A 27011-nucleotide genomic window follows, 5' to 3' on the forward strand; every position below is an offset into this window, starting at 1 on the left:
CAGGTGTTATCCGTCTTCAAAGAGCTCCACGCGAGAGTGGAAAGAGAAACCGGCTGGAAACTGAAGGTGGTTCGAGCAGATAACAGAGATGAATACCGGGGGCAGTTCGAGGAGTACTGTCGCTTGTTACCGGCCGGCAAGGACTCCAAAATACGGAGTGAAGGAATTAATTAGATATGGTTGTAAATGAGCATAGTGTGGACGGACGGACTGGAAACGGTATGCCGTTCCAGATCCGGACGGATCCCGAATAGGTGCGAGAGGCACCGTTTTGTACTACGGGCCGGAAACCTATTTAAAGGCCCGGACCCCATTGTAATGACAGCGGATAATTAGTAGAGCTTATGTTGTTTATACTTCTGTCTTGATTTCCGTTCTGTAATCACTGTTATATCTTACGCGTGTAATTAACCAAAGCAATCTAATAGTGTAACCTACGTAAGTCGGTGTAATCGTTGAATCTTAATCCTATGCCGTAATCACCCTTTGGTGAAGTGTCTCCGTGACACCTTGTGTTAGGCCTTGTCCGGCTAAGAGAATAACATCGCTCGAAGGGAATCCGGCTCGAATTTACCGTGCCGAAGACGCCGGAACTAAACGGACTGGCCGAGAGGATGAACCGGACCATAATGGAGAGGGTCCGGAGTATGTTGGCGCATGCAAAACTACCCAAGACGTTTTGGGCTGAGGCACTGTCGACGGCGACATATATGATAAACAGATCACCCTAAGTACCCTTGGACGGAGACACGCCGTAGAGAGTATGGACCGGTAAGGAAGTGTCCTACCGGCATATGAAGGTGTTCGGGTGTCTCGTGTACGTGCATGTCGCTAAGGACCGGAGAGGAAAGTTGGATCCAAAGACCCGACCATGCATATTCCTCGGATACGACGACGATGAGTTCGGCTACCGAGTGTGGGACCTGGTCGACAAGAAGGTATTCTGGAGTCGAGATATTATCTTCATGGAGGACAAGACGCTCGCCGACTGGGAGTCGGAGAAGAAGATAATGAACTCTGAGTCGACCGGTAAGGATCGATTCTACGATGAGCAGATCCAACCGACAAGAGACCGGTTAGCACTCGAGGAACCAGCCGGTTACGGTGAGGATACCGAACCAGTTGAAGAAGAAGTAGAGGAAGCTGAAACCGGAACCGGCCAAGACCTCGAATCAAATTCGGATGAAGAGCAAATGGAGGAGCCGGTTACCGAAGCCCAAAGACAGAGATATCCTCTCAGAGAGAGAAGGGCCCCCCGGAGATTTCCGAATGCAGAGCATGTGCTGCTGACCGATGAGGGGGAGCCAGAAAGCTTCGAAGAAGCGAAGGATGACACCCACAACCGCAAATGGTTTAGTGCCATGCAGGATGAGATGGATTCCCTGAATGAGAACCATACGTACGAATTGGTGGAGTTGCCGAAAGGAAAGCGGGCACTTCGAAACAAGTGGGTGTACAAGTTGAAACCGGGAGATGTCCGCAACCCCCCGAGATACAAAGCCAGGATCATGGTGAAGGGGTTCCAGCAGAAGAAGGGCGTGGACTTCGACGAGATATTTGCCCCGATAGTAAAGATGACCTCCATCCGGACGGTGCTGAGTATAGCGGCAAGCATGGACCTCGAGGTAGAGCAGCTAGACGTGAAGACGACATTCCTTCACGGTGACCTCGAAGACGAGATCTACATGCAGCAACCGGAAGGATTCGTGGAGAAAGGGAAGGAGCACATGGTATGCCGGTTGAAGAAGAGCCTGTACGGACTGAAGTAGGCACCCCGACAATGGTATCGGAAGTTCGACTCCTTCATGACCGATCAAGGGTACCACAAGACGCAGGCCGATCACTGCGTGTTTGTGAAGAAGTTTGAAGGAGGTGACTTCCTGATACTCCTTCTGTACGTGGACGACATGTTGATCGTCGGACGGGACCAAGCAAAAATACGGATGCTGAAGAAGGCTGTCAACGAGACCTTCTCAATGAAAGACTTGGGTCCGGCAAGACAGATGTTGGGGATGCATATTATTCGGAACCGGTCAATAAAGCAATTGTGGCTGTCACAGGAGAAGTACGTGACAAAGGTGCTTCAGCGGTTCAACATGTCAGATGCGAAACCAGTCGGATCGACACTTCCGGCAAACTGCAAATTATCCAGTAAGCAAAGCCTGAAGACGAAAGCAGAGAAGGCGGATATGATGAAGGTTCCATATGCCTCTGCCGTCGGGAGCTTGATGTACGCAATGGTGTGTACCCGACCGTATATAGGATACGCAGTCGGAGTGGTGAGCCGGTTTATGAGCAATCCCGGCAAAGAGCACTGGAACGCGGTCAAATGGATACTCTGGTACTTGAAGGGCACTTCGAATATGTGTCTCCGATTCGGCTCTGGAAAACCTCAACTTGACGGTTTTACCGATTCGAACATGTCGGTTGATGTGGATACCAGCCGGTCTACATCCGGGTATGTAATGACATATGCAAGGGGAGCTGTTTCGTGGCAGTCGAGGCTGCAGAAGATGGTTGCGTTGTCAACCACGGAGGTGGAGTACATGGCGGTTGTGGAAGCCGGCAAGGAAATATTCTGGATGAAGGACTTCATCGGAGAGCTCGGTATCAGGCAAGATGAATATCGGCTCTACTGCGATAGTCAAAGTGTCATCCACCTTGCTAAGAATGCGGCCTACCATTCCCGGACGAAGCATATCCAGTGAAGGTATCATTGGATCCGGGAAAGAGTAGATGACCAGGAGTTCGTGTTGACGAAGATCCACACGGCCGAGAACGGGTCAGATATGCTGACCAAAGTACTGATACCCCATAAGCTGGATGAATGCCGGAAGCGGATCGGTCTAGTAAGACATCCCATGCCAGAGTGAAGGGGGAGTTTGTTAGGAAACAGGTCCCTCCGGATGGTGATGACCTGGTGAGAACCGGATGAAGAATACCTGGCTACGGAGAGCCGGATGGTGCCGACCCGGTGAGAACCGGATGAGGAGTACCCGACTACGGAGAGCCGGATGGTGAAGACCCGATGAGAACTGGATGAAGAGTACCCGACTACGGAGAGCCGGATGGTGTAGACAACTACGGAAGACCTGGTGAGAACCGGATGAGGAGTACTCGACAAGAGCCGGATGGTGAAGGCCTGGTGAGAAGTGCTCACCGGATGAAGAGACATATTCGTAAATATGTTTCTGAGAGTCCATCGTGGCTATATTTGTAAATAGCCGAAAAGTCATATTAGTATAAATATGACTTAGGGCAAACTTTATAGATAGATGTTGTTATTCTTCTTTGCGCAAGATCAGAGCGCGTAACTGTGTACAGAGAGAGAGAGAGAGAGAGAGAGAGGAAGAGGTCGTTGCCTCTGTTGTAACCGCCGCCTGTGGCGAAGATAGAAAGCTCGAGGTTGTTGCCTCGGTGCTTTACTATTGTACATTTTAACATAGTGATAGTTTGCAGCCTGTGGGCTGCCGTGGTTTTTCCCTAGTTTGGGTTTTCCACGTAAACATCCTGTGTACTCTTCTCTTCATTGTGTCATGCATTCATTCCCGTTTTTTTTCTGTGTATGATTCTAAGCTCGGTTGTGGCCGAGTGTAGCGCATAGGGGGCGTGTAGTTCCTGTCAATATGTTGTCAGGGGTTCGGATCACCTCAATCCCAAAGGAAATAGTGAAGGTCCCCCAGGTCCTTCATCTCAAATGTGTCCGACAGTTGGGACTTGACTCGATTGATTTCATCGAGTCCGGGTCCGGTGATGACTAGATCATCAACATACAGCAAGATGCAAACCGGACCGTCCGGACCTTGCCGGTTGAACAACGAAGAGTCCGATTTGGAGGCCGCAAACCCCATCTTACGCAACCAGTGCGTGATCTTCGCATTCCAAGCTCGAGGGGCTTCCTTCAAGCCATAAAGTGACTTCTTTAGTCGGCATACCGCCGACTTGTTCATCTCCGACTGGAAACCGGGGGGTTGGGTCATAAAGACCTCTTCTTCAAGATCGCCGTGAAGAAATGCATTCTTCACGTCCATCTGGTGAAGATGCCACTCCCTTGCCGCAACAACCGCCAACACCACACAAACTATCGTCATCTTCTGTACCGGAGCGAAGGTCTCGTCATAGTAGATTCCGTGGGTCTACGCGTATCCCTTCGCCACTAACCGGGCCTTGTATCGGTTAACCGATTTGTCGGTATTGTACTTTACCTTGTACAACCACTTACATCCGATTGGTTTACAGTGTCGGGGAGGGTCAACTAGGTCCCATGTGTCGTTGGCATCAAGTGCCCGCATTTCTTCTTCCATAGCAGCACACCAATTTGCGTCCTTTGCCGCTTCTGCGTAGCTCTCCGACTCACGCACTTCCGCCACCTTGGTCATGTACGCATAGTGATGCACCATGTACTCATTGTACCCGTACCGCTTCGCGGGGTTGTTCTGGCGGGAAGACCGACGTAACTTATCATTACCCGGTTTGGGGCCCTTCTTGGCTGGTTCAGACTTCGTTCCCGAAGATTCACCTTCATCCTTTCCGAAGTCGGATTTGCTCCGATCCGACTCAAAGTTGCCGGTTTCGTATTTCGGCATCTTCTTCTTCCCCTTCTCTTTGCGCATGAACCGTCTCCTCGGTTCCTTGCGCGGGGAGAGCACGTCAGAGTCTCCACTACTCACCGATTCCTCATCTGACTGGTCATCCCGACTTAGCCACTCGTTCGGCCCGCTCAACCAAAACGATTCCGGACTCACATCTAGAGTCTCGAACCCTTCGTCTTCTAACTGGACCGGTTCAGGCTCACTAGCCTCATCCTTCGGTATCGGGTCGGGGTCGGAAGTCGGAGTCGGTAAGGCATACCATGATGCCCTCTCATAAAACTCAACATCCCGGCTAACTCGGACCTGCTTCGTCCGGGGGTTATAACACTTATACCCCTTTTGCTCATGCGAGTAACCGACCATGATGCATTTCTCCGACTTTGCATCCAACTTCCTCCGCTTCTCATTCGGCACGTGCACATATGCAATGCTACCAAATATCCGAAGATGTCTCAAATTCGGCTTACGCCCAAAATACAGCTTGTGTGCGGACACCTTGTCATAGATCCGGTTTTGGATGTAGACGGCTGTCCGGACTGCCTCAACCCAGTAGAAATGGGGCATGCTGTTCTCCTCCAGCATTACCCTTGCCGTGTCGATAATCAACCGGTTCTTCCTCTAGGCCACACCATTTTGTTCCGGTGTGTATCTACAGCTGAACTCTCTCCGAATTCCTTTTTGTTGCAGATAACTGTTGAACTAGTCGGAAAAATATTATTTTCTGCCATCTGACCGTAGGCACTTGATCTTCCTCTTCGTTTCCCGTTCAACCAGGCTTTGCGGGTTCCGGAAACACTCGAAGATTTCGCTCTTCCGCTCGATGAGGTAGATCCATGTGTGCCGGTTGTAGTCGTTAATGAAGGAGACGAAGTATCGACTCCCGCCAAGACTAACATTCTGTGCCGGTCCCCATACATCCGAATGAATAAGGTTGAGCTTGTTACGGCTTCGGTTTCGTTCGGTGGGGAATGGAAGCCGGTGTTGCTTCCCGAGTTGGCAGGCTTCATATACTTGGGCCTTCCGGCCACTAAACTTCGGCAAACCGAAAACAACTTGTTTCATTTGCAAGTCTTGAAGCCTCCGGTGATTGACGTGGCCGATCCGCTTGTGCTAGAGATCAATATCCGATTCAATCTTCTGTCCTTTGGCAAACAAAGCGGTGCCGACGTCATTGGTGTCGAGGATAAACATCCTCCCGTCTCTGTGCCCTTGTGCAATGATTTGGCCCTCTTCCTCGATGAAGCACCCGAGGTGCATAAACCGCACCTGGATCCCCTGGAAGACAATCTGTCCAACTGACACCAGGTTCTTCGTGATGGTCGGAATGTGTAATATGTTCATCAGCTTCCCCCTTTGTCCGACGTGGCTCAAAGGGACTTCTCCGACATGCACGATTGGGTGTGGAGTGTCGTCTCCGGTTTCGACAACTCCTGGTTGTTCCGGTTTCTCTAAGAAAGAGAACCACTCTTCGTGGGTCGTCATGTGATTCGACACACCGGAATCAATGTACCACACTTCCTCCAATTTGGAAGTGGTCTTCTTCATCGAGTTAGCCTTGTGTTTCATCACCAAGGCTGGCCCTTTACCGGCTTTTCCGGTTTCGGATCCTCCTGATCCTTTTGCATAGTGCGAGTATTGTCGGTTCTCTCTGCCGTCCTTGCCGGATCCGGATCTGTCCAAATCGGCGCGCTTCTTCCAGCACTCGGTTTCTCTGTGGCCCTTTTTACCACAGTACCAGCATTCCGTGTTGGCCTTTGCTTGCCGGCCTCCAGCGCCGCCTCGACTCCCCCTGCTTGTGGAGGGTCCGGAACTGCTGTTGGCACACATTCTTTGTGCCTTCGGTCCTGCTCTTGTCGGCCGCTACCATTGTGAGCCAACTCGCCTCGTCCACCACGCCCATGTGGCCGATCCGCCTCCGTGTACAACATCCGACTATCGGTGGGTGCACTTGTTGACGCATTGGCGTGGTTCTCATGTACAAGGAACATCGACTGTAAGTCGAAAAATGACGGCGTATTCTCCATTGTACATACCACCGTTCGGAACGCTCTGAACTTAGACGTTAGGCCCCCAAGACAGATCTGCACCATCTCATCTTACTCTACAGTGACGTTGATAGAGGGAAGTGAGTCACAGATCTCTTTGATTCGGGTCGTGTAATCGGTTACTGACATGTCCTTCTGTCGGACATTGCTCAACTCCTGTCAGAGTTGCAGCTTCCGGGCCGTAGTGCTTGCCGCGAAAACCTTCTTCAGGTTTCCCCAAGCTTCTTTTGGCATCTTGGCATCTTGGACATGGCTCAGGAGCTGGTCTCTGACACTGGACGCAAAGCAATACATCAATCTGCTTGCCGCTTGTTCCCACACTGGGAAATCCTTGTGTGCCGCATCAGGTGTTGTGTCGTTAGCTCCGTCGACATAACTCCAGTAACCATGCGTAGTTGGATCTGTCGAGCTTCTCCACCGGGAGCGAGCTAGCCATTCCTTTGTCCATTACTTCTCTTTTTGTTCTTACTGGGTCTTAGGGTTTTTCTTCAGATGCTGATGTCGACTATAGAGGTTCTCAACCCTCGCGCTCTAATACCATGTAAAAACGAAGGTGCGGAAGCGTCAGACAAACCGGCCTCGCCGGATAGCAACAGAGAGAGAGAGAGAGAGAGAGAGAGAGAGAGAGAGAGAGAGAGAGAGAGAGAGAGATTAACACACAGAGTGTATGCAGGAGAGACAGAGAATGAGCAAAACGTTAAAAATCTATTACCAAAAACAATAGATAGTTCTCTGTAAATGCTCTCTATATACAACGTGCTCAACAACACTATTTATACAAGTTCTAAGAGGACTGATAGAAATACATTTACTTCAATGCTCACACAAGCGTTGTCATGAAGGATTTGCTTCACGATATAAAAATAAACTTCAATATTGTATTAAGTAACATTTGAGAGACTTGAACTCGTAACCTCACACCCCAAGGACGAAGCATATACCATTAGGATAAGTTATTTTCTATACTTATTTTATCACCATACTTATGACATGTGTATCTTCATACATTAGAGCTTAGATGAGCATGATGGCTATCATGCATCACATGCATTAGATGCATGCCATGCACCCCGATATCATCATATGCATGAGAGAACCTGTAAAGGGAGGCAAGGAATTAAGAGATGAATCAAGGGAAAATAGGGTAATCAAGAAGAGAAAGTAAGAAATCAAATAATATAATCAAGCAGTGAAGCTAGCGCATTTGGGGAAGTTTCTTGTCTCTCGGAGTTGAAGTCGAGGGTTCAAAGCAAGAGTCGGTAGAGAAGGGTTTCATCTTGTTATCAAGCATTGTAAAGTTGGTAAAATCTTGTTTTCTTAATATAAATCATGTTCATATCATATACTCTTGCTTCTATATTTTATCTATATTCGTCTCTCTCACAAACATTACTTTGTCTTCCTATCCTTAATCTTTCTAACATCAATGCACAAGCCTTATAAAATATATAGCCAACTTCCTTTAACCTTAGTCCCTGCGACTTCGCCGCACGAACTACAACTACCCCGACACATTTGGTGAAACCGACGTGAAGGCGGCGGCAAGAAAAAATGGAGGAGCAAATGAGGCGTATGTGTACGATGATGGAACGAATGATGCGAGAGCAAGGGATGATGGCAAGCATCGACAAAGCCGTCGACAATATTCTTATATGAGTAGGAATCTTCGAAGGTATAAATTTAACAAGATATTTGAAGATTTACAATAAAGAAATGGTTAAACATGGTGTCGATGAAGCGGCAAAAATTAATAGCTTTAGTCGAGTAGCTGTGATTGGGCTACAAGAAAGGATCCAGGAACTACAAAGAGAGCATCAGACATGGGCGACTTTCGAAAGAGCATTATTGAATGAATACAACCTCAATGATATGTCAAGGATGACAAGGTGAGCTTTCATGGATTGGGTAGAGTTTGATAAACATTTAAGTGTTTTGGAAGTATTAAAAGAATTTTTAGAAAGATTTGAGCAATTAAATGTTAGGGATAGAAATATAATAATGCTAGATAAAATAATCTTGTTTCTACAAGCCACTAATATTAAAGACAGGAAGGACTTGGGAATGCTTCTGGAAGATCGAAATAGTCCAAGTGGACTTACCGAAGACTAGGAGGAGGTGAAAAGAGTGTGCAACCATTTCTATAAAAGAAAGTTATGGTTTATGGAGTTGCTTGAGAGGAAGAGAGACGAAATGGGAAACAACTCGGGAGAGAAGAAAATAGAATATTCACTCTTCTATGAGTTGGTGAAAGGCATGAAAGACTTGTCGATCAAAGTGACGAAACTAGAATCGGGACAAAGCTCAACTTCGTCAAGGCAAGGAGGGGGAATGATCCGAAGGTGTATGTGGTGTGACAATATCAACCATCATAAGAAAGAAAGAAAGAATGAGGTCTAACCGTGAAAGAAAGAAAGAAAGCTTAACTATGAGGTCTAACCGTGAAAGAAAGAAAGAATGCTTAAGGGAACATCCAGTTCAGAAATTGAATGAAGAGTTTTTCCAAGACTTTGGATGAACTTTGTACAACCAGTGTGCAAGTTCAGACGGGGTGGGTGTCGTGAAGGATTTGCTTCACGATATAAAAATAAACTTCACTATTGTATTAAGTAACATTTGTGAGACTGAACCCGTAACCTCACACACCAAGGACAAATCATATACCATTAGGATAAGTTATTTTTTATACTTATATTTTTATCACCATACTTATGACATGTGTATCTTCATACATTAGAGCAGATGAGCATGATGGCTATCATGCATCACATGTAAAGCATGTGCGCCAAATGGCGATCATGCATCACATGCATGCCATGCACCCCCATATCATCATATGCATGAGAGAACCTGTAAAGGGAGGCAAGGAATTAAGAGATGAATAAAGGGAAAACAGGGTAATCAAGAGGAGAAAGTAAGAAATCAAATAATATAATCAAGCAATGAAGCTAGCGCATTTGGGGAAGTTTCTTGTCTCTCGGAGTTGAAGTCGAGGGTTCAAAGCAAGAGTCGGTAGAGAAGAGTTTCATCTTGTTATCAAGCATTGTAAAGTTGGTAAAATCTTGTTTTCTTAATATAAATCATGTTCATATCATATACTCTTGCTTCTATATTTTATCTATATTCGTCCCTCTCACAAACATTACTTTGTCTTCCTATCCTTAATCTTTCTAACATCAACGCACAAGCCTTATAAAATATATAGCCAACTTCCTTTAACCTTAGTCCCTGCGACTTCGCCGCACGAACTACAACTACCCCGACAACGTCTAACACTAACTATGAGACATTAATTACCGAATAGTCTAGGTTGCTACTAGGCTTCCGGTTACTGTTTGATCCAGCTCACCGACTCCCCAGCTCACTGGCTCACTTGCTCACTTGCTCACCGATCCGACTCAGGCTTATTTAGCCGATCCGGATTCGGTTGAGCTTGCCGCTCAACACATATGAACTAAACTGGCATGCTAGAGGATGCCAAAGGAGGGCAATATTTGCTAAAGCATGTGAATGGGGTGAGGGGTGTCGACATTGATCATGAAGTCATATCTTTACCAATGGAGCTCTAACATATGTGCAAATTTTATGAGTTTGAACAAGAAAATGAAGCATGAAGGACATCAACCATGTATGGATATTTGAACATTGGGTCAAACTCTGATGACGACAAGGTGACAACCTTATGTGGGCATTATGTGAAGCCAACTCTCATGTTTGAACTTATTAATGCTCACAAAGCTCATTACCTAGTGTCAGAAAACCTTCCACGCGTGGCTTATTAGGGAAGACTATACATTCTTGTATTTAAAACATTAGACATGCATGAGCTCTACTAAACACCTTTTGCAAAAGAAGGAGATGAAGAACATTTGGAATATTTTGGGTTATCAGAGGATGCACCGAATTGGTGGGGATGAGTGTCACAATGGCAATGGTACATAGTGCAAACAACCCCAACCCATGCATATTCTTAGAATTTCACAAATGTTAAGATTTATTGGGCATTTTAGCCCTGGTATATGCTCCATGTATATATAAGTATCATTTAGGACTAGGTGCTTGATAAAGGAAGGATACTGCAATTAAAATTTATATAGCTCATGAGTTCAAGTTTTTGGTTGAGTGACGAGTCTATAAAAAAACAAAAAAAACATTTCGATGGTCATTATAAACATGACCATATTTATTGAGCTTAGTGTTCACGCAAAAGGAAAAACGCGAACACAAAATACGAAAAAATGGGGATAACACCCAAACCAGTATAAGACAATGACACAACAAAATTTAGGAACCTCCCCATGTAAGAATTAAATTTAACTTGTGCATTCATGCCACCATACTTTTTGGTGCATTTCTTGCATCATCAGTACTACCGGATAGAGGTCCAATGCTTGTCTACATGCATGACACATTCATGAAAACATTGATAGCCTTCAACACATCTTCTTCACCCCCATTTGGATTGCACCCTCTTCCCATGGTTCTCCTCATCACACCACTGTGGTAGTCACTGAGCCATCACCTCTCAACGATGCAACAAAAATGGTTGCACCTATGGCATGGTAACCACCAACAACTGAGGTCATGACTAAATGGTCTCGAATTCTAGTTGTGCCAAGTGGGACCTCGAAACACGCTTTGTTCTTGATACGGATTGCCCAACATATGGGGTAGAGGCAATCTCAACTAACCTGAGTGTGGAAAAAATATTAGTGGTGCTTGCAACAACAAGTGTATTTCATCCAATGGGGGCCATCACACCTAAACTCAATAATATCACCCTCATTCCCAGCTCACCATTTTTGCTTGTGATCGTTTATTTTATAGGAAATAAGTGAGCAAAATTTGGACCACTCGGGCTTACATGGAAAGAGAGACATTATAGGTTTCATGAGGACAAAAGATGCTCTTAACAAGGAGAGCCTTACCTCACATTTTCCTTTCCTTTCCACTAGTGAGAGTTCAAATCCTTGACCTTATCGTTCAAGTGGTTAACTCTTACATTTTGAGCTAACTTCAATTCTCGTCTCATACTTTTTCACGACAATGAGAATAGAATTTAGATTGTGAAAGCTCAAATATAATTGCCTAACTTGACTGACCTGATATAAATCTTGTTTGCACTTACGAAGTTAGATGATATGCATCGATGAATCTAGGGATCGACAACGGTTCAGTTTAGGCTTACTGGTTTGGGGTTCTCAAACCCAAACCAAACCAAACCCTAAACCAGATTAAGCTAAACCGGTGAACCGGCTTGGGAACTGGCTTGGAAACATCCGTCCCTCTGTCCCTCTCTCACGTTAGTGTAGTCTACCTCTCCCTCTCCCTACCTCCCTACCTCCCTCCCTCTCTCTCTTAGATGATCCACTATATAGTAAACAAGTTCCCTTCCTCCCTCTCTCTCCCTACCTCCCTCTCCCTCTCCTCGTCTGTGTAGTCTCTCTCTCTCTCTCTCTCAAGTTTCTAACTAATTTCTAGCTTTGAAGTTTTTCTTTAACCTAACTAGTAAACCACATAACCGGTTTGAGCCGGTTTGGCAAGGCTCAAGCCAAGCTGAACCAAGCTCAAACCGTTTAGTCAAGCACAAGCTTGAGCCAAGCCGCTAAGTCGGTTTAAACTGGTTTAGCTCAACAGTTCAGGCTTGAGCTGAGCTGTTGTTGATCCCTAGATGAATCATTCAATTCTCATATCACAATGAAAAAGAGAATCAAGGAAGATAAGAAGGGGGGATTTGTTTTTTGAAGACAAAAAATCATCCAAAAAAGGAGAGGGTGAAATTGAGAGGGGGCAAAGGAGGGACATAACATGTCTTGTCAAGGTTTAGTGCACTTGCCCTTGTGTGTGGGGTGTGTTTGTAGGCATCATTTGTGTAGGTGGCATCAACTTTTTTAATGGTTACTTGTGTGATGATTTTGAGGTTGTTGCATTGTTCATGATCTTCTTGCGAGCATGCAATGTTAAAAAGGCACTTAACTTTGCAAGGTTAAAATACTAAGATTGAGGCTTTTATAATCTTTTGGGGTAAATGGTGGCCACATGGTGATTCCTTTCATAAAGTTAGTATATTCTAGCTCTATGTTATTCTTCAAACACTTGGGCATATCTATATGGAATAGGTGTGGGACATGAGGTAGATTTGATCACAAATGGTCCCAAGCTCAAAAAACAAAAAGAGAACTTCACTATAGTCAGCGGATGCCATGGGCATGTGAAATGTATAAGTCATAATATATGGTGTGTATGGGATGATGATCGAACCACAAAACATATAAGCAAAAACCTCAACAAAATGTAACGAGAATGGAATTGATTGTATGAGCTCAATTGTAATGGGCTAGCTAGCCCTCCAAAAATTAAGTAATGTCTACACTTGAATTTTAGATGATATGCATGGCACTCAATTCTCCTTTCACACCTAAGAAACAAGATCCCAACAAATTTAAATACACTCCTTTAGCTCTTGGATTGAACTGCTGAATCTTGATGAAACTTATACCAACTAGGTGTATGTACACATACACTTGGTATATGATACAAATTGTATAACTAAATTTGAAACATTTACAATATTACTATCTCATGTGATGTAGGTGAAGGCCGAATAGTGGAGGGGTTTGGGTGAATCTATTGTGTCGAGCCTAATCTCTTCGACATATTGGACGCATACTTAAACGCGAACGCGGTGTGCATGCATGCATGGCAAGACCCGAGAACGCGAAATCAAAGACTCGTTCAGAACGTGGTGAAACAACAAAATTCGAGCGCACATGCTTGGGGGGAAACATAATTGGAATAATAGAGGATACGGATGGCAAATGGGTGGGGTGCTAGAGGAGATCAATGGCCCAAAGGATAGATCGATAGGTTGGAGCACTATGAAGAACCTTGCTTGACCTACAAGCGTTTTGGGCACCTCTGGCCATGGCTAAAAGCAAGTAGAAGTCTACTACTACTACTTCTATTAGCAGAGCTACTACTAGATGGCACAACTCGGGAAAAGACCTTGGCTTGACCTGCAAGTGTTTTTGAGGGTACCTCTAGGCTAAAAGTAGTAGTATTTCTAGTAGAGCCGCTACCAATGGGACAACACTGCCAAATTGGACTATATATGGCTACATATACTTGATCAAATGTGTGCACTATATATGGCCACAAATACGTTATCAAATGGATCGTATACGACAAAACTATGCGAGTATACGTATCAAATGCAACATATACGGTTATAAACGATCATATATACGGCTATATACGGACATAACTCTACGACAGATCTGCCCGACTCTGTCTCTGTCACTGTCTCCCTGAATCTCTGTTTCTGTTACCCCAATTCATTCCTTCGATTCCTTGGACGATGGATCTGCAATTGTATGCCAATCATCTCATCTCATGTTACCCCAGTAGTATGTATGGATTCCTTGGGGGCGATTGATCTGCAATTATGTTGCCAATCATCTCATGCAATTATATGTATGGCACGACTAATTACATTCTAATTCATTATTGAGATTCATCTATGCTCATATGCAATTGTGAGCTTGGTAATCACTAGGTAAAAATGTTTGAGAACCATACATAAAGGGGATCAAAATCATGGACAATAATTCAGCCAATAAGCATTAGATGGCTGTTGTGGAGCACGATCTTGTCCTGACACAACATAGACTCGATTCCATCGGTTTGTTCACAATTCATTAATTCTAAAATTTTATTCACTTGAGTTAGGTGTGTGTTAATTTGGAGTGATTTTTAGTGTATTTCTTGTATTCATATGGAGGAGATTCAACATCAAGTTTTTGAGAATATCCAAGACGACAAGAGAGTCATGCTTGATGCCACCACATTCATGTCTTCTTAGTGCATGCAGTAGAGGCAGTCTTGTTGATGAAGGGCACAATTACTTCAGACTTGTTGATCAAGGGCACAAATACTTTAGAATGATGGCTGAAGTCTATGTAATTTTTCCTACGACTAATCATTCGAATTGCATTGTGGATCTTCTTGTGCAAACTGGAGATATATATGAGGCTATGAAGTTTATTGGGTTAATAAAATAAAGTTCTAGTCCATCTAGGGATATGTTAAATGTTCTATTTGTTAGGAATATGTGTCTCATGTGGGAGGAGCCGACTGTTTGGCTGAGCAAGAGCGGACAATTGAAGACAATGAGTAGCAGACTGGTTAGGTTGAGAGCCGACAGTCGAAGACAAGGAGAGTCGGCATGGAGAGAGACTAGGGGAGTCGACAGTAGATGATCCAAGTCGAAGACAAGACCAACTAGTCCGACTGACCAGATGGTCGACGACAAGGTCGACTTGTTGGGCCGACTAGACAATCGACATAGGTGTCCGCTAGTCGAAATGACTAGTCGATCAGTTGGTTGATTAGTGATTGTTACTGTTATTATTAGATAATAATAATAACAGACATATTTGTAAATAACCCATATTATGTATGAGTATAAATACGCCTAGGGCAAACTTTATGTTGTGTAGAACAAGAAGAATAGAATAGAACGAAGCGCTGCAGTGAGTGTGCGAGAGGGAAAAGAGAGAGTGAGAGAGCATTGATAGAGTTCAGTGAACTTGCCAAGAACCCTAAGTGGTTATCCTCTGAGTTTTAGAGGGCGTTGTTACTGCTTTCTCTGTATTCTCTGTTGTATAGTGGAATATATGTTCCCGTTGTCATGAAGTTGAGGCTTCATGATGTCAAAACAATGTCAAAAATATATAGAAAGATATTTCCCATCTGGAACTTATGACAAGGAGCAAGTAGGAATTTTCGATTCGTGAATCGGAGTTCAAAAGCCCAAGATACAACCTTCGGAAAGATTAATGTGACCTTCAAGATCACTCAAGACACAAATGTAATTATATAAAAAAGGGGAGTTCGAAATTAAATGAGGGTGATTTTGTAATTTATCAATTGTAAAAGTATAAAATAGAATTTGTAAATAAATAAATAAAGAAAGAAAAAGAAGAAGAAGTAATATATATATATATATATATATATAATCGCCCTTGCATGAGGCAGTTTGTCAACCACCTCAAGAGGGTGGCTAGGCGGTTGACCCCCCTATAAAAGCCACCCCCATGGTGACTAAAGGGAAGAAGGGGAAGAGGAGAAGGAAGAAAAGAAAGCGATGAAGAAACTCGCAAGGAAAGGATGGCGAGGTCGCTCAATAAGGTGGTTGAATACAAGACAAATAGTAAAGAAAAGAAACAAAAAGCAAGAAAACGAAGGAGTTGAAATGGTCTGTCTCAAGCATCTCTTCTCAAATATAGGTTGTGAGTTTGAGTCCTCCCAAAACGACTTCTTTTGGTAAACAAGTTTTGTAACATAAAAATAGTAATAGTACGTCAATTTCGCGTTTGTTAACCCAAACGTTCATTTCCATACGTTTTTTCAAACGAATGCGTATGTTATTAAAAACATTCTTGTGCTTTTTTTTTACACTTTTTACCTTAACTTTGTTACCCTTAAAAACAATTACCTTATAATAAATCGTGAGTGCAAAAAAGTACGGTATTTACCATACTTCGAGGGTGTTTTTCATACTCGGATGATAAGAATGTCGCGAATGTGAATGGTACGTTTGCTTCATACTATGCTTGGAGCCATTTCACATATGAGTATGATACAAATATTCACATATATAGTATGGCTCGAGCTATGCTAGATAGATATAGAAAAGTTACAAAAGTGGCTTTTACAGTTTTCTGACAATGCCCTCAAAACATTTTGTATTAATGGATCTCATTTTCTTGCAAGATATTTTATATTAAATCAACTTTGAACATTCAAAGACGTGGGCAAGGGTTCAAAACTCTCACGATTCACTACACGTTTTTGCATTGCTTGACTTGCTACATACCAACTTTTCATTTTTCTCGTTTTTGAGTATATATATATATATACACACACACACATCATATAGCCCATCCACACCCATTACACTACATTCACTACTACACTTTTTGGCACTATCTTAACTTGCTACATACATACATACATGGCTTCAAGCTCCACCAATTTTAGCTATGGTTTCCCTACACCCGGCCCCCAAAATCCTACCGGCACACATGTCATGGATCAGACCTTCTTCCTCTCCGAAGACCAGTGGAGAAAAGCTCGGGAGCAGGAGCAATTCGATTACATCGTAGTCGGCAGCGGCTTCTGTGCTCTCGCGTTCGCATCTCGGATCTTGGAGAAGGACCCGAGAGCTCGGCTACTACTGCTAGAGAGGGGCCCATTCTTCTTGCCAGAGCATTGTCAGGCTCTCCCGCTCCCATTCGAACACGCGATCGGTGGCTTCTCGGAGACCTTCCCGTGGACGCTATCCGCCACAACTGCCGAGAGCAAGCCGCCTCACTATGTGACATGGCAGCACGGAATGGTCCCGTTCTTCGGTGGCCGATCCACTACATGGAGCGGTTGGTGTCCGGAGCCGACCGATGAGGAGTTTGAGGATTGGCCACGAGAAGTCGTGGCCGCAGCTCGGGAATACATGCCCCTGGCAAGGGACCTCCTCAATGTGGTCTCATCCGACAAGATCGGGAACTGCCGGAACGATGCCGTGTTCGGGAACCTACAGCGCGAGCTCTTCGATTTCCTAGCTGGACGCATCCCCGCGTTCAAGGCGGTCACGAGGGCGATCTATGCGCCCCTTGCTGTCCGGGACCCGCACGAGCAAGGCCTCGACTTCATCAAATTCTCCACTGTCGGCCCTCTGCTCACGCTGGTCGGGAAGTACCCAGGACAGCTCAAGATCGCCACTAACTGCACCGTGTACCGCATCCTCCACCAGAACTCCACGGCCACCGCGCTCGAGACCAGCCGTGGCCATGTCCGCATCCACAGCTCCTCTAAGCTCATCCTCGCAATGGGCAGCATTCCGCCCGCGACCCTCGTCTTGAACTCATTCCCGTCCCTACCCAATGTCGGCAATCGCTTCACCGCGCATTTCATCACTGCGATCGTGGCCAGGATCCCCCGCGCCTCTTGCACCTTCGCCGACTCCCTAGATAAGGAGAAGCTTGAATTAGGGGCGATCTACATTGCCGGGGTGGATCCTAAGAACAAATCCGCACAGTTCCATATCCAGCTAACCGCGATTCATGACCCCGATCCCGACCGCAATGCTGAGGTGGCATTCCGCTATATGCCGGATGTGGTGGCTACGGCAAGTACCCAGCAACTAAATACGTCCCGGGAAAAGTATGTGGTGCTTGTATGCGCCGTGTTGGGCGAGCTTGAGCATAAGAACGCTGATTCGTGGCTCAAACGGGGCGGCAATAATAACGGGGTGGTCGTAGAAGACCCGACGACAAACGTCGTCTTGCAAGTGAGAGAGACGGAGAATGATTTGCAACTCTGGGATGCTATGGATGAGACCACATTCCAAGTGTTGGAGCAGGGGCTAGCATCGGCTTTGAACGCAGAAGGCGGGTTGGAGTATTGGCACGGAGAGACGAACGACTGGAGAGCAACAAGACCAAGTAGAGATAGTATCCGCGTGCCGGGATTGGTGCACGAGGGGTCCACCATGCACATTGGAGGGGACATTGACCCAGAGGCTGTAGTTGACCTTGACTATCGCCTAAAAGGTGTCTCCAATGTGTGGGTGACAGGTGGTGCTTTGTGGCCGAAGAGTGGGTCATGGAACCCTACCCTAACGATGGTTGCCTTGACCCAACATCTAGCGGATAACTTCCTTGCTTGACCATTTCCTCTAGCAACTCGTGGACATGGAACCCATTACCTTCTTGTCTCCATTGGACAACCTTCTCTCTCTCTCTCTCTCTCTCTCTCTCTCTCTCTCAATGATTGATAAGCTTTCTTATTGTCACATGTAGGCCATGTGCATTGTAGTCCATTTGACCATCTCTTTCTTTCGTAAAATGTGAACATATTCACACTCAAACATAAGATGCCACTATGAAAAATGTGAGAACCAATTATAAATCATCAATACTTAAAAGTTTTAAATTAATTGTAAATCATCAACGCTTTTTACTAGTTGTAGTCATAGATTGACACATGCGTGATATTCTCAATATTCGAGAATACAAAATGGCCCTAAGAATATTTAAAAACCATTCGTTTTGTAAAATAAATATACAAATAATCAATTAATTAATTAATTTTAAAATAAATAAATTTAATTCACTAAGAAAAAGAACAATTATTCATTAATAAATTATAAAAATATGATTAGTATAAACTCTCCTTTCTAGTGTCAAATAAAAAAAGAGGAGAGTTTATGAACCTTTATTTTATTTAAATAATTGATTTTTTTATTTTAAAAAAACCAATATTTTTATATTTACTATGAAAACATGATTAATGTGAAGTCTCAATTTTAATGTCAGGTAAAAATATCCATAAATTTTGGGAAAAGAAAAGGTGAAGAATTAATTAACCTTTATTTTATTTTATTTATTTATTAAAAATAAAACAATATTTTATTTTATTTTATTTATTTATTTATTTAATAAAGAATCAAGATCTCCAATGAAAATTTATTACTGTCAAGTCTCTCTCAACTCTCTATTTTATTATCCCTTTTTTTATTGTCAAGTCTTCCTTTTTTTCCTAAGAAACTAAAAGGAGGGAGTTCATCTCCTTTTTTTTCCTTTTTTTTTTTAACGAATACTTGACCACACGAATATATGCGTATTCGTTTGCATTCGAATGGGAAATCCCACGAATGCGAATATGTCAATCTATGGTTGTAGTTGAATACTAGGTTGTTTGGTGGAGTCAATATGTGTTCCGACCCTACATTCCATAATGGCATCCAGTAAATTAAGAATTAAATATGTATGTCATAATCGAGAGAGATTCAGCAAGTATAACTTGTTGTTGTTTGAGGCATACAGAAGGGGTCTTTACTCAAAATGTTTAAAATGGTACAAATGATGGGATGGAGATCACCTTACAATTTTTAAGTTATTGGGTGTTACAACATTAGTTGAATATACATAATGTTTTCATGTTTGAGACATGGAGTTAAAACATATATTAGGAAGTTGAAAGGTATTCTAATGCGGCGCGTTTGGGTATTTATATTTTTTGATGGTTTTAGAGAATGTCCCTCCTTAAGAGAGAGGTTTAAATCATGTTTTTTACATGCAATTAATACAATTAATTGTATGCTTGGATTGGATAAGTTGAATGCAGAAGAGACAGTTTGTTCAGGTTGGTTTGTAGGTGAGGGTGATGCACAACTTATCCGTGGTAGGTGCTCAACTAACGGGGATCATTTCTGGGGTAACCTAAGTTCTTTGACAAATGATGGTAGGTGGATGGTAGTGTTGACGGGTAAGTGGTGGCAATTGAACCCATACCCTAAGACACTGGATCATGATTGTAAAATATGGCTTTATGATAACAAGCCCTTATATGATTTGGAGTGGGATCCATTGGAGGTTTGGCGGCTGACTCCAAGAACAAAAATCTTGAAAAAGTTTTTTGAATACAATACCAAGCTAGGAAGACGAATCATTGGCTCCAAAACCGTGGGTGCTGGAATGATTCGCAACAGCTGGAAGGATAAAGGCATTTCAGACGACGATTTGAAGTCGTTTTGGAGGAGACTAAGGGCATTGGATATGCCAGAAAATTTTAAGGCTTGGTTGTGGCTTCTTAGCCATAAGGTAGTACCTGTAGGTGAGTGGTCGAGCTCTCGTGGTGGTGAGGCTAGCTGTAGGTTATGTGGACAGGCTTTGGAATCAATCTCTCACTGTTTTTGGAATTGTACAGAGGCAATTAGCATTTGGAGTAGACGCCTTCGAATCATGGCAGCATGTGGTGTGAAAGGGAACGTTGTGTGGGGCTCAATACAAGAATTGTCCCTAAAAGGGGAAAGCTGGGGTGAACAGTTAAACCCTCGAGGACATGGATTTATAATGCAAGGTGGTAGAGTGTTCCAATGTAATGGGGTGAGACCAGGCACAAATTCTGAATTTTTTGAGGAGATTTGGCTTTATGGTGGCGTGTTTGACGGCCTAGCACATCTGGATCAGGCGTTGTAAGTTTGTTTTTCAGCAGCAAAAGCTCTCGTGCATGGAGATGATGTTAAATATATGGTTTGATCTTTGTGGCTTGGTTGCACGGTCGGTATGATTCAATTCAAGGGGATTCAGAAGAAGTAGAAAGGGCAAGGTCCAAGTTCTTGCTAAAATGGAGTAGCTCTCCCATGCTAGTTAAATCTTCATTGAGGCCTAAGTGGAATTACCAGGCACCTAGGTGGTTGTTTCCACCGATGGCTCCCAATATTGTACATGGGTTGTAATTATGTATGTATAACTAACACAAACGTGCGTTAGTATAGTCATGTTACCCGGATAATGTTGTTAGAAAAGAGTTAGTTGGGTAGAGTCGGGGTAAATTAGGGTTTATTTCAATTTTGCTTAAGGATCGGTTGAGTTTTTTTGTTGTTTTTGTTTGATTTTGGAGTTGTTTCTCCAAGTTGTATATGTTGATCCCATTGTGGATTTGGACAAACTTTGTTGTATTCTATTTGCTAACTAATGCGAAGCAATGGTTTTTGGAAAAAAGAAGAAGTAATTGTATGCTTTACGAAGAGGGAGAGACATTATGTGTTATAAACCAAATGACGTAAAGTATATTAAGTAATATGAGAGACAATTACAAGGATGGTAACACTACGTATGAAAAGTAAATAAACTCTTATTAATATTTCATATAGCTCTTTTGGCTACCAAAACAAAAGCTGCTGGGAGTGGTTGGATATGATAAATCTGTTACATTGAACACAAAAAATATTCGGGTGGTTGTATTATTGTGATGAATGTATGACAAAAGATATGGTCTTTAATGTTGTTGACAATCAAACTCAACAGTGTCCAACATGTGAACACATTGTGGTGGGTGGGGCCAATTGCATTTAAAGTCCAACTTTCTCAAAAGGAATTAAGTACTATCATTAGGAGTTTGCAATGGCTCGGCCTAAGCTTGAACTAATCCGTTGAAAAGTTTTTAAATGGTTTGGTGGTTCGGCTCAAATCATGCTTGAACCTCCTTATCCGGTTTGAACTCAGTTTGGCAACGCTCATGCCAAACCAAACCAGGTGAGCCTTAATTGGTTTGGGGATTAGTTTGGTTCAAGTTTGAAAACTCTTAAAACGGTAAAGGCTTAACCGGTTTGGTTTGGACGAGGCCTAATTGATTAAGCTGAATTTGAACCATTGTCGATTCCTAATTATTATTATATAACAATAAGTTAATTAATGAGAAAAAGGATATTGTATAACGTGCTCCCTTGTAACATGATGCATAATAAGAATTTCACTCTTTATAAAGCACCCCTGTCACCTTCTATAATGTTGTTCATGGTGTAATCTCCTATGTTGCTAATATACATATTTCGTCTTTAGTACACGACCCTCTCTCTCTCTCTCTTTAAACTGGTCATATATGACCTCCGAAGACGATAATATAATCTATCTATCTCTTTAAATTGGCCTCATCATGGACAATAAAATATCGATTATATTGTCTCTCTCTCTCTCTCTTTAAATTGGCCTCATCATGGACAATAAAATATCGATTATATTCTCTCTCTCTCTCTCTCTTTAAATTGGCCATATTTGACATTTGAAGACCCTAATAATCTATCTAATCTATCTATCTCTTTTTAAATTGGCCTCATCATGGACAATAAAATATCGATTATATTGTTTCTCTCTCTTTCTCAATGTTGGCCTCGTCATGGAAGATAAAATATCTATTATATTGACTCTCTCTCTCACACACAAAAGTGGCCTCATCATTGTCGATAAAATATTGGGAAAAGTACCAGGATACCCTTGGAAGTTTATCTATTTACTAGAATGCCCCTGGAAGTTCCAAACTACCCCTATGTCCAAAAGAATACACTTTATAAAGTAATTATACATCAAATCTACAAGCCCTATTTACCAAAATACCCTTCAGACACAAATTTCTTTACTTAAGTGATTCATAAGGTGTCATGGGAAAGGAGGCAATGTTCGCAGTTGTAGGACCCCAATTTAGTGACGATTGTACATTATTAGATATTTTGTTGAGTCGATAGATATATTTGATTTTGTGGATATTTTTGGAATTATATGTTTTGTAGATGGATCAAAATTAACATGCGAGCTAATTGCATCATCTCTCACAGCTTGTCAAAGCTCCTTCAATGAGTCAAACTACCTTCTCTCCACCAAAGCCATTCTATGAGAGACATCAACCATTGAAATGAGACAGAGAGAAGAAGAAAAGAAAAGAAAAATCTTTGAAGGATATAGGAAAATGAGAATTTAGAAGGGAAAGGGGATTGCATAATAAAAGAAGAAAGAGCAAACCTAAACATAGAGAAATGACCACATATAAAGAGAGAGAGAGAGAGCGTGTGTGTGTGTTGTGGATCCTGATGATGAAGACGATTGATCAACCCAATGAACAAGGAAGAAAAGAAAGACTACATTGTTAGGTACAAAGGAAATAAGTAAAGAAATTTGTGTTTAAATGGTATCAACATCATGATGCAAGAAAAACGAGCTTAAAGGAGTGTGTTGAGATGACAAGGCAACATCAACGGTGGAACACATGTGTGCATTCTAAAGAGATTGAAGAAATAGAGTGCTTGCACAACATAATAGATTACATGCGTGTGTTGTGCGTGTGAGTGTGTGTAATATATATTTTAGGGAAAAGTACCAGGATACCCCTAAAAGTTTGTCTATTTACCAAAATGCCCTTGGAAGTTCTAAATTTACAACATTAAAACAATGTAAAAAGAAATGTGTTGAAGTGGTTGGCTTGATAAGCCTTAGTTCCTAGAGAGGATATGTTCATTAGCACAGCCACTCTAGAGTTGTCTCTCTATGTATTCACTCTAACTTGTTTCTCTATATAGCTACTTTGATTGTGTTTATGTAGCCACTATGGGCTGTACTTTCTAATTTGTTGGGGATATGTATTTTTTTTGTGCTAATAATGAATTAGTCTAGCATTATGTTGCATAAATATTCATAATTCATAGGTCTTGGTATGACATATCTTTATAAATTCTTGTCTCTTGTTGGGAGCATAACTATTGTTGTTCACTTGTAGTTTAAATTGTTGTGTAGGATCTATGTATTGATGGAGTTAGCTCCTCGATGTCATTTGCGGAGTTCGGACCGGCATATACCCTTTTGATGGCGAATCAGGTAGAGATGGTTGTCAGACACCTTCGAGCCTCACACTCACTTAACGATTAATAGATGATTAAGCATGATATCTCTCTCACTCTCTCAAGCTCGCTCTCATAGACAATAGGGTAATAAATATAGACAATAAGAGTAATGAATATGTTTATTAACCCTCTTTGCTAAGAGGTCTAGCACCAACAAGGAAGAGAGATTAGTGTTCTCTAACTAAACACTTCACTAATCTCTCTTAAGCTTAAAGTTTACAGGGAGGAGAGGAAGCTCTACCTCTTAATCAATAGGGAGATCTTTACAAATGAAAGAACCATTACAAAGCCAACACCATGTGGTTTATATAGCATTTACATTTAGGGTATGGACCTTGCACACTTGGATGTCCTTTAACCCTCTTTCTTCTTGTCATTCTCTCTTCGTAGGTCCTTTAGCCATACTATGTCCTTGTTGATGCGCTCTTCTTCACGACTGGTCGTGGTGCTATCCAAGGGCTTAATCAATAGGGAGATCTTTACAAATGAAAGAACCATTACAAAGCCAACACCATGTGGTTTATATAGCATTTACATTTAGGGTATGGACCTTGCACACTTGGATGTCCTTTAACCCTCTTTCTTCTTGTCATTCTCTCTTCGTAGGTCCTTTAGCCATACTATGTCCTTGTTGATGCGCTCTTCTTCACGACTGGTCGTGGTGCTATCCAAGGGCTTAACAATTGTCATAGGAATTCATATGGAATCTCTCAAAAACAATATGCTCACTTCACTTTTTTGTAATATAGTGGCATGTCCTAATTCTTCTTGATCAATAAATGAGAATACATTCATGATCATAGTAAGAATTGGGTCTTGGTCAATATGGTACATTAACAAATATCCATCTCATATTTCTATGTTGTTTAGTGTCTTCTCTTAAATATACCTATGTAATATCTTGCATGGATAATTCTGTAAAACATTTGCATTACATCTTATTTGAATGTGGATTGCTAGGTGTCTACTTTACTTTTTTCCCCATTTGACTTTCTCAAAAGATCAACTCAATTTTAGACAACTGATCTCGAGATTCACATAATTTGTTCTTCCCGGTCAATTCTCTCCTGTGCAGTGCCTCCTACCTTTTATTAGTTTCTATATGTTTCTCGCCTCTAACTTGAAATAATTTTTTGAACTTCAAACACAGCACAAGGGCACCTTTGTTTCCCCTTGACTTTGTGAGACATACATGTAAACAAAGATGATGTATAAGAACATTCAACCATGACACATACATAATAGTTGTCTTTATATATATAACTCACGAGTCACGAATAATTCAATGGATCCTCTTTGTTTCATGAAACACTAGTCTCAAAAGTGCGAATTACCGGGAGCATATAACTTTGGAGGTCAGACAGTCTCAAAAAAGTGTGAAATAATTTGCAGGATATTCTGGTGGATATATATAGTAAAAGAAGACTGGCATCAAATCATGAATCTCTTAAGAAACCAAACTCTAGTCAGAAATACAGTAACAAAAAACAGAGTCAGAAACAAAGCAGGGGATTTAGATGGATATTTAAACCAGGAAAGAATACGTTTATCCCGTGTGCTTCTCTGCCATGGATCATCATCAGAAGCTTTTGTCCGTTGCAATAGATGCTGCAAAGTTGGCTGGGAAGGTAGAGATATATAGATATATGTATGTATTTCTTCCATTGTTTCAACTAAGTTCTTGTATATTAATAAGAAGCACTTCCTGGTTCTGCTTTTGTCTACAGATTATCGCAGAAAATTTTCATTCAGAAATCAAGACAATTGAACATAAAAGTCAGGTTGATAATATACATTCACCCGCATGACCAACTCTCATTATGTAGCTTATCTTTATGCTCATCGTTTATGAATTTGATTTCGTAAAGACACTCTATTAATTTAGACAATGCATGTCTGCTTCTGATAAAGTATAATCCATGACATATATGTAATATCAACACACGCATTCATATATGTCCGTGCTTATATGTTTTTGTATATTGCATATACATCATTGTGATAGGAGGATCACAGGTCTTTTATAGCAATTAATCGTTTTAATTGTCCTAATACACTTCCAGAATTCTAGACGTAATAATGATGCTAGCATATATTCATGTTATACTTTGATGCCTAAATTCCTTTATTGATGAATATGCTGTAGGTTGACCTCGTGACAGAAACAGATAAAAGATATGAGGAGTTAATTTTCGAACATATCAAGAAACATTATCCTGATCATAAGGTGTGTGTGTGTGTGGTTAAACGAGACTTTCCTTGTTACAATCTCCCAATACTTTCTGTGTCATCTATCAACAGTTGATTGGAGAAGAAACAACAGCTCTTTCTGGATCATTTGAAATCACTGATCTGTTCCAACATGGATAGTGGATCCCGTCGATGGGACAACAAATTTTGTACACAGGTGTGTTTCAAAAGAAGTTTTTGATGATGGTATATTATTATTGTTTTTAAACATCAAAAACTTATCTGCCCTGTCGTTAGACATTATATTTTAGTCTTGATGATGGTATACTTATCTGCTCTGCCATTAGACATTATATTTTAGTCTTGATTTGTACCTACACTAAGTGGCTGCCCGAATTAACTGGTCTGTGATCAAGTGCTATCATATACAAACCATGGGTATAGTGTACAAATTAACTTCATACTTGAAGAGGTGGAATGCAAGTGGATCAGCCCATGAATGTTCTCATAGGGTGATGCCAGTATGGCATCATGTTATCCATCACGAAATCGTCTGGGGGATTGGGCAGTGGCACCATGTATCCTTCAATTTAGCCAACATCTCTTATGGGATGTTCATGTATCATAGGGCATGCGGAAGTAGCCAAAAGAAAAACTTTGGTCAAGCAATATCCCTTTATGAGTTTCTGGTTGTGTACATTCTGTGATATTTTCATACAGGCTATAGAAGAAACCTGACATCTGCTGTATAGAGAGAGAGAGAGAGAGAGAGATATTAACGTCTTTTAAGAGGCCAAAATGGCCTATAAGACCAAACAAGAGATTACATCTTAAGTGTTGTCTCGTCTTTGTTATGTCCTGGTTTAGAGCCCATTTGTGTATCTTGTGATTGATTTGTAGCATTATGCCAAATAACATTTTGGCAAACAAATATTGTAAGTGGTCTATTTTACA

The 27011-nt window shown here is 42.1% G+C and overlaps 2 protein-coding genes across 2 annotated transcripts; both read left to right on the forward strand.

The window, feature by feature from the left end:
* Positions 1-16584: 16584 nt before the first annotated feature.
* LOC147853253 (uncharacterized) lies at positions 16585-18505 on the forward strand. Its single transcript, XM_087333463.1, has one exon. It carries the CDS (start codon positions 16650-16652, stop codon positions 18357-18359), a length of 1710 nt encoding a protein of 569 aa, XP_087189589.1. The 5' UTR covers positions 16585-16649; the 3' UTR covers positions 18360-18505.
* Positions 18506-25196: 6691 nt separating this feature from the next.
* On the forward strand, positions 25197-26270 carry LOC147853254 (inositol monophosphatase 1-like). The gene is made up of 4 exons (XM_087333480.1): positions 25197-25495; positions 25595-25648; positions 26014-26094; positions 26169-26270. The coding sequence occupies exons 1-4, from the start codon at positions 25436-25438 to the stop codon at positions 26235-26237; spliced, it is 264 nt and encodes an 87-aa protein (XP_087189606.1). The 5' UTR covers positions 25197-25435; the 3' UTR covers positions 26238-26270.
* Positions 26271-27011: the final 741 nt, after the last annotated feature.

The sequence above is a fragment of the Azolla caroliniana genome, unplaced genomic scaffold (assembly GCF_043228905.1).
Source record: "Azolla caroliniana isolate FFs.n. ecotype wild unplaced genomic scaffold, voAzoCaro1.0.p SCAF_17, whole genome shotgun sequence".
Classification (NCBI taxonomy): Eukaryota; Viridiplantae; Streptophyta; class Polypodiopsida; order Salviniales; family Salviniaceae; genus Azolla; species Azolla caroliniana.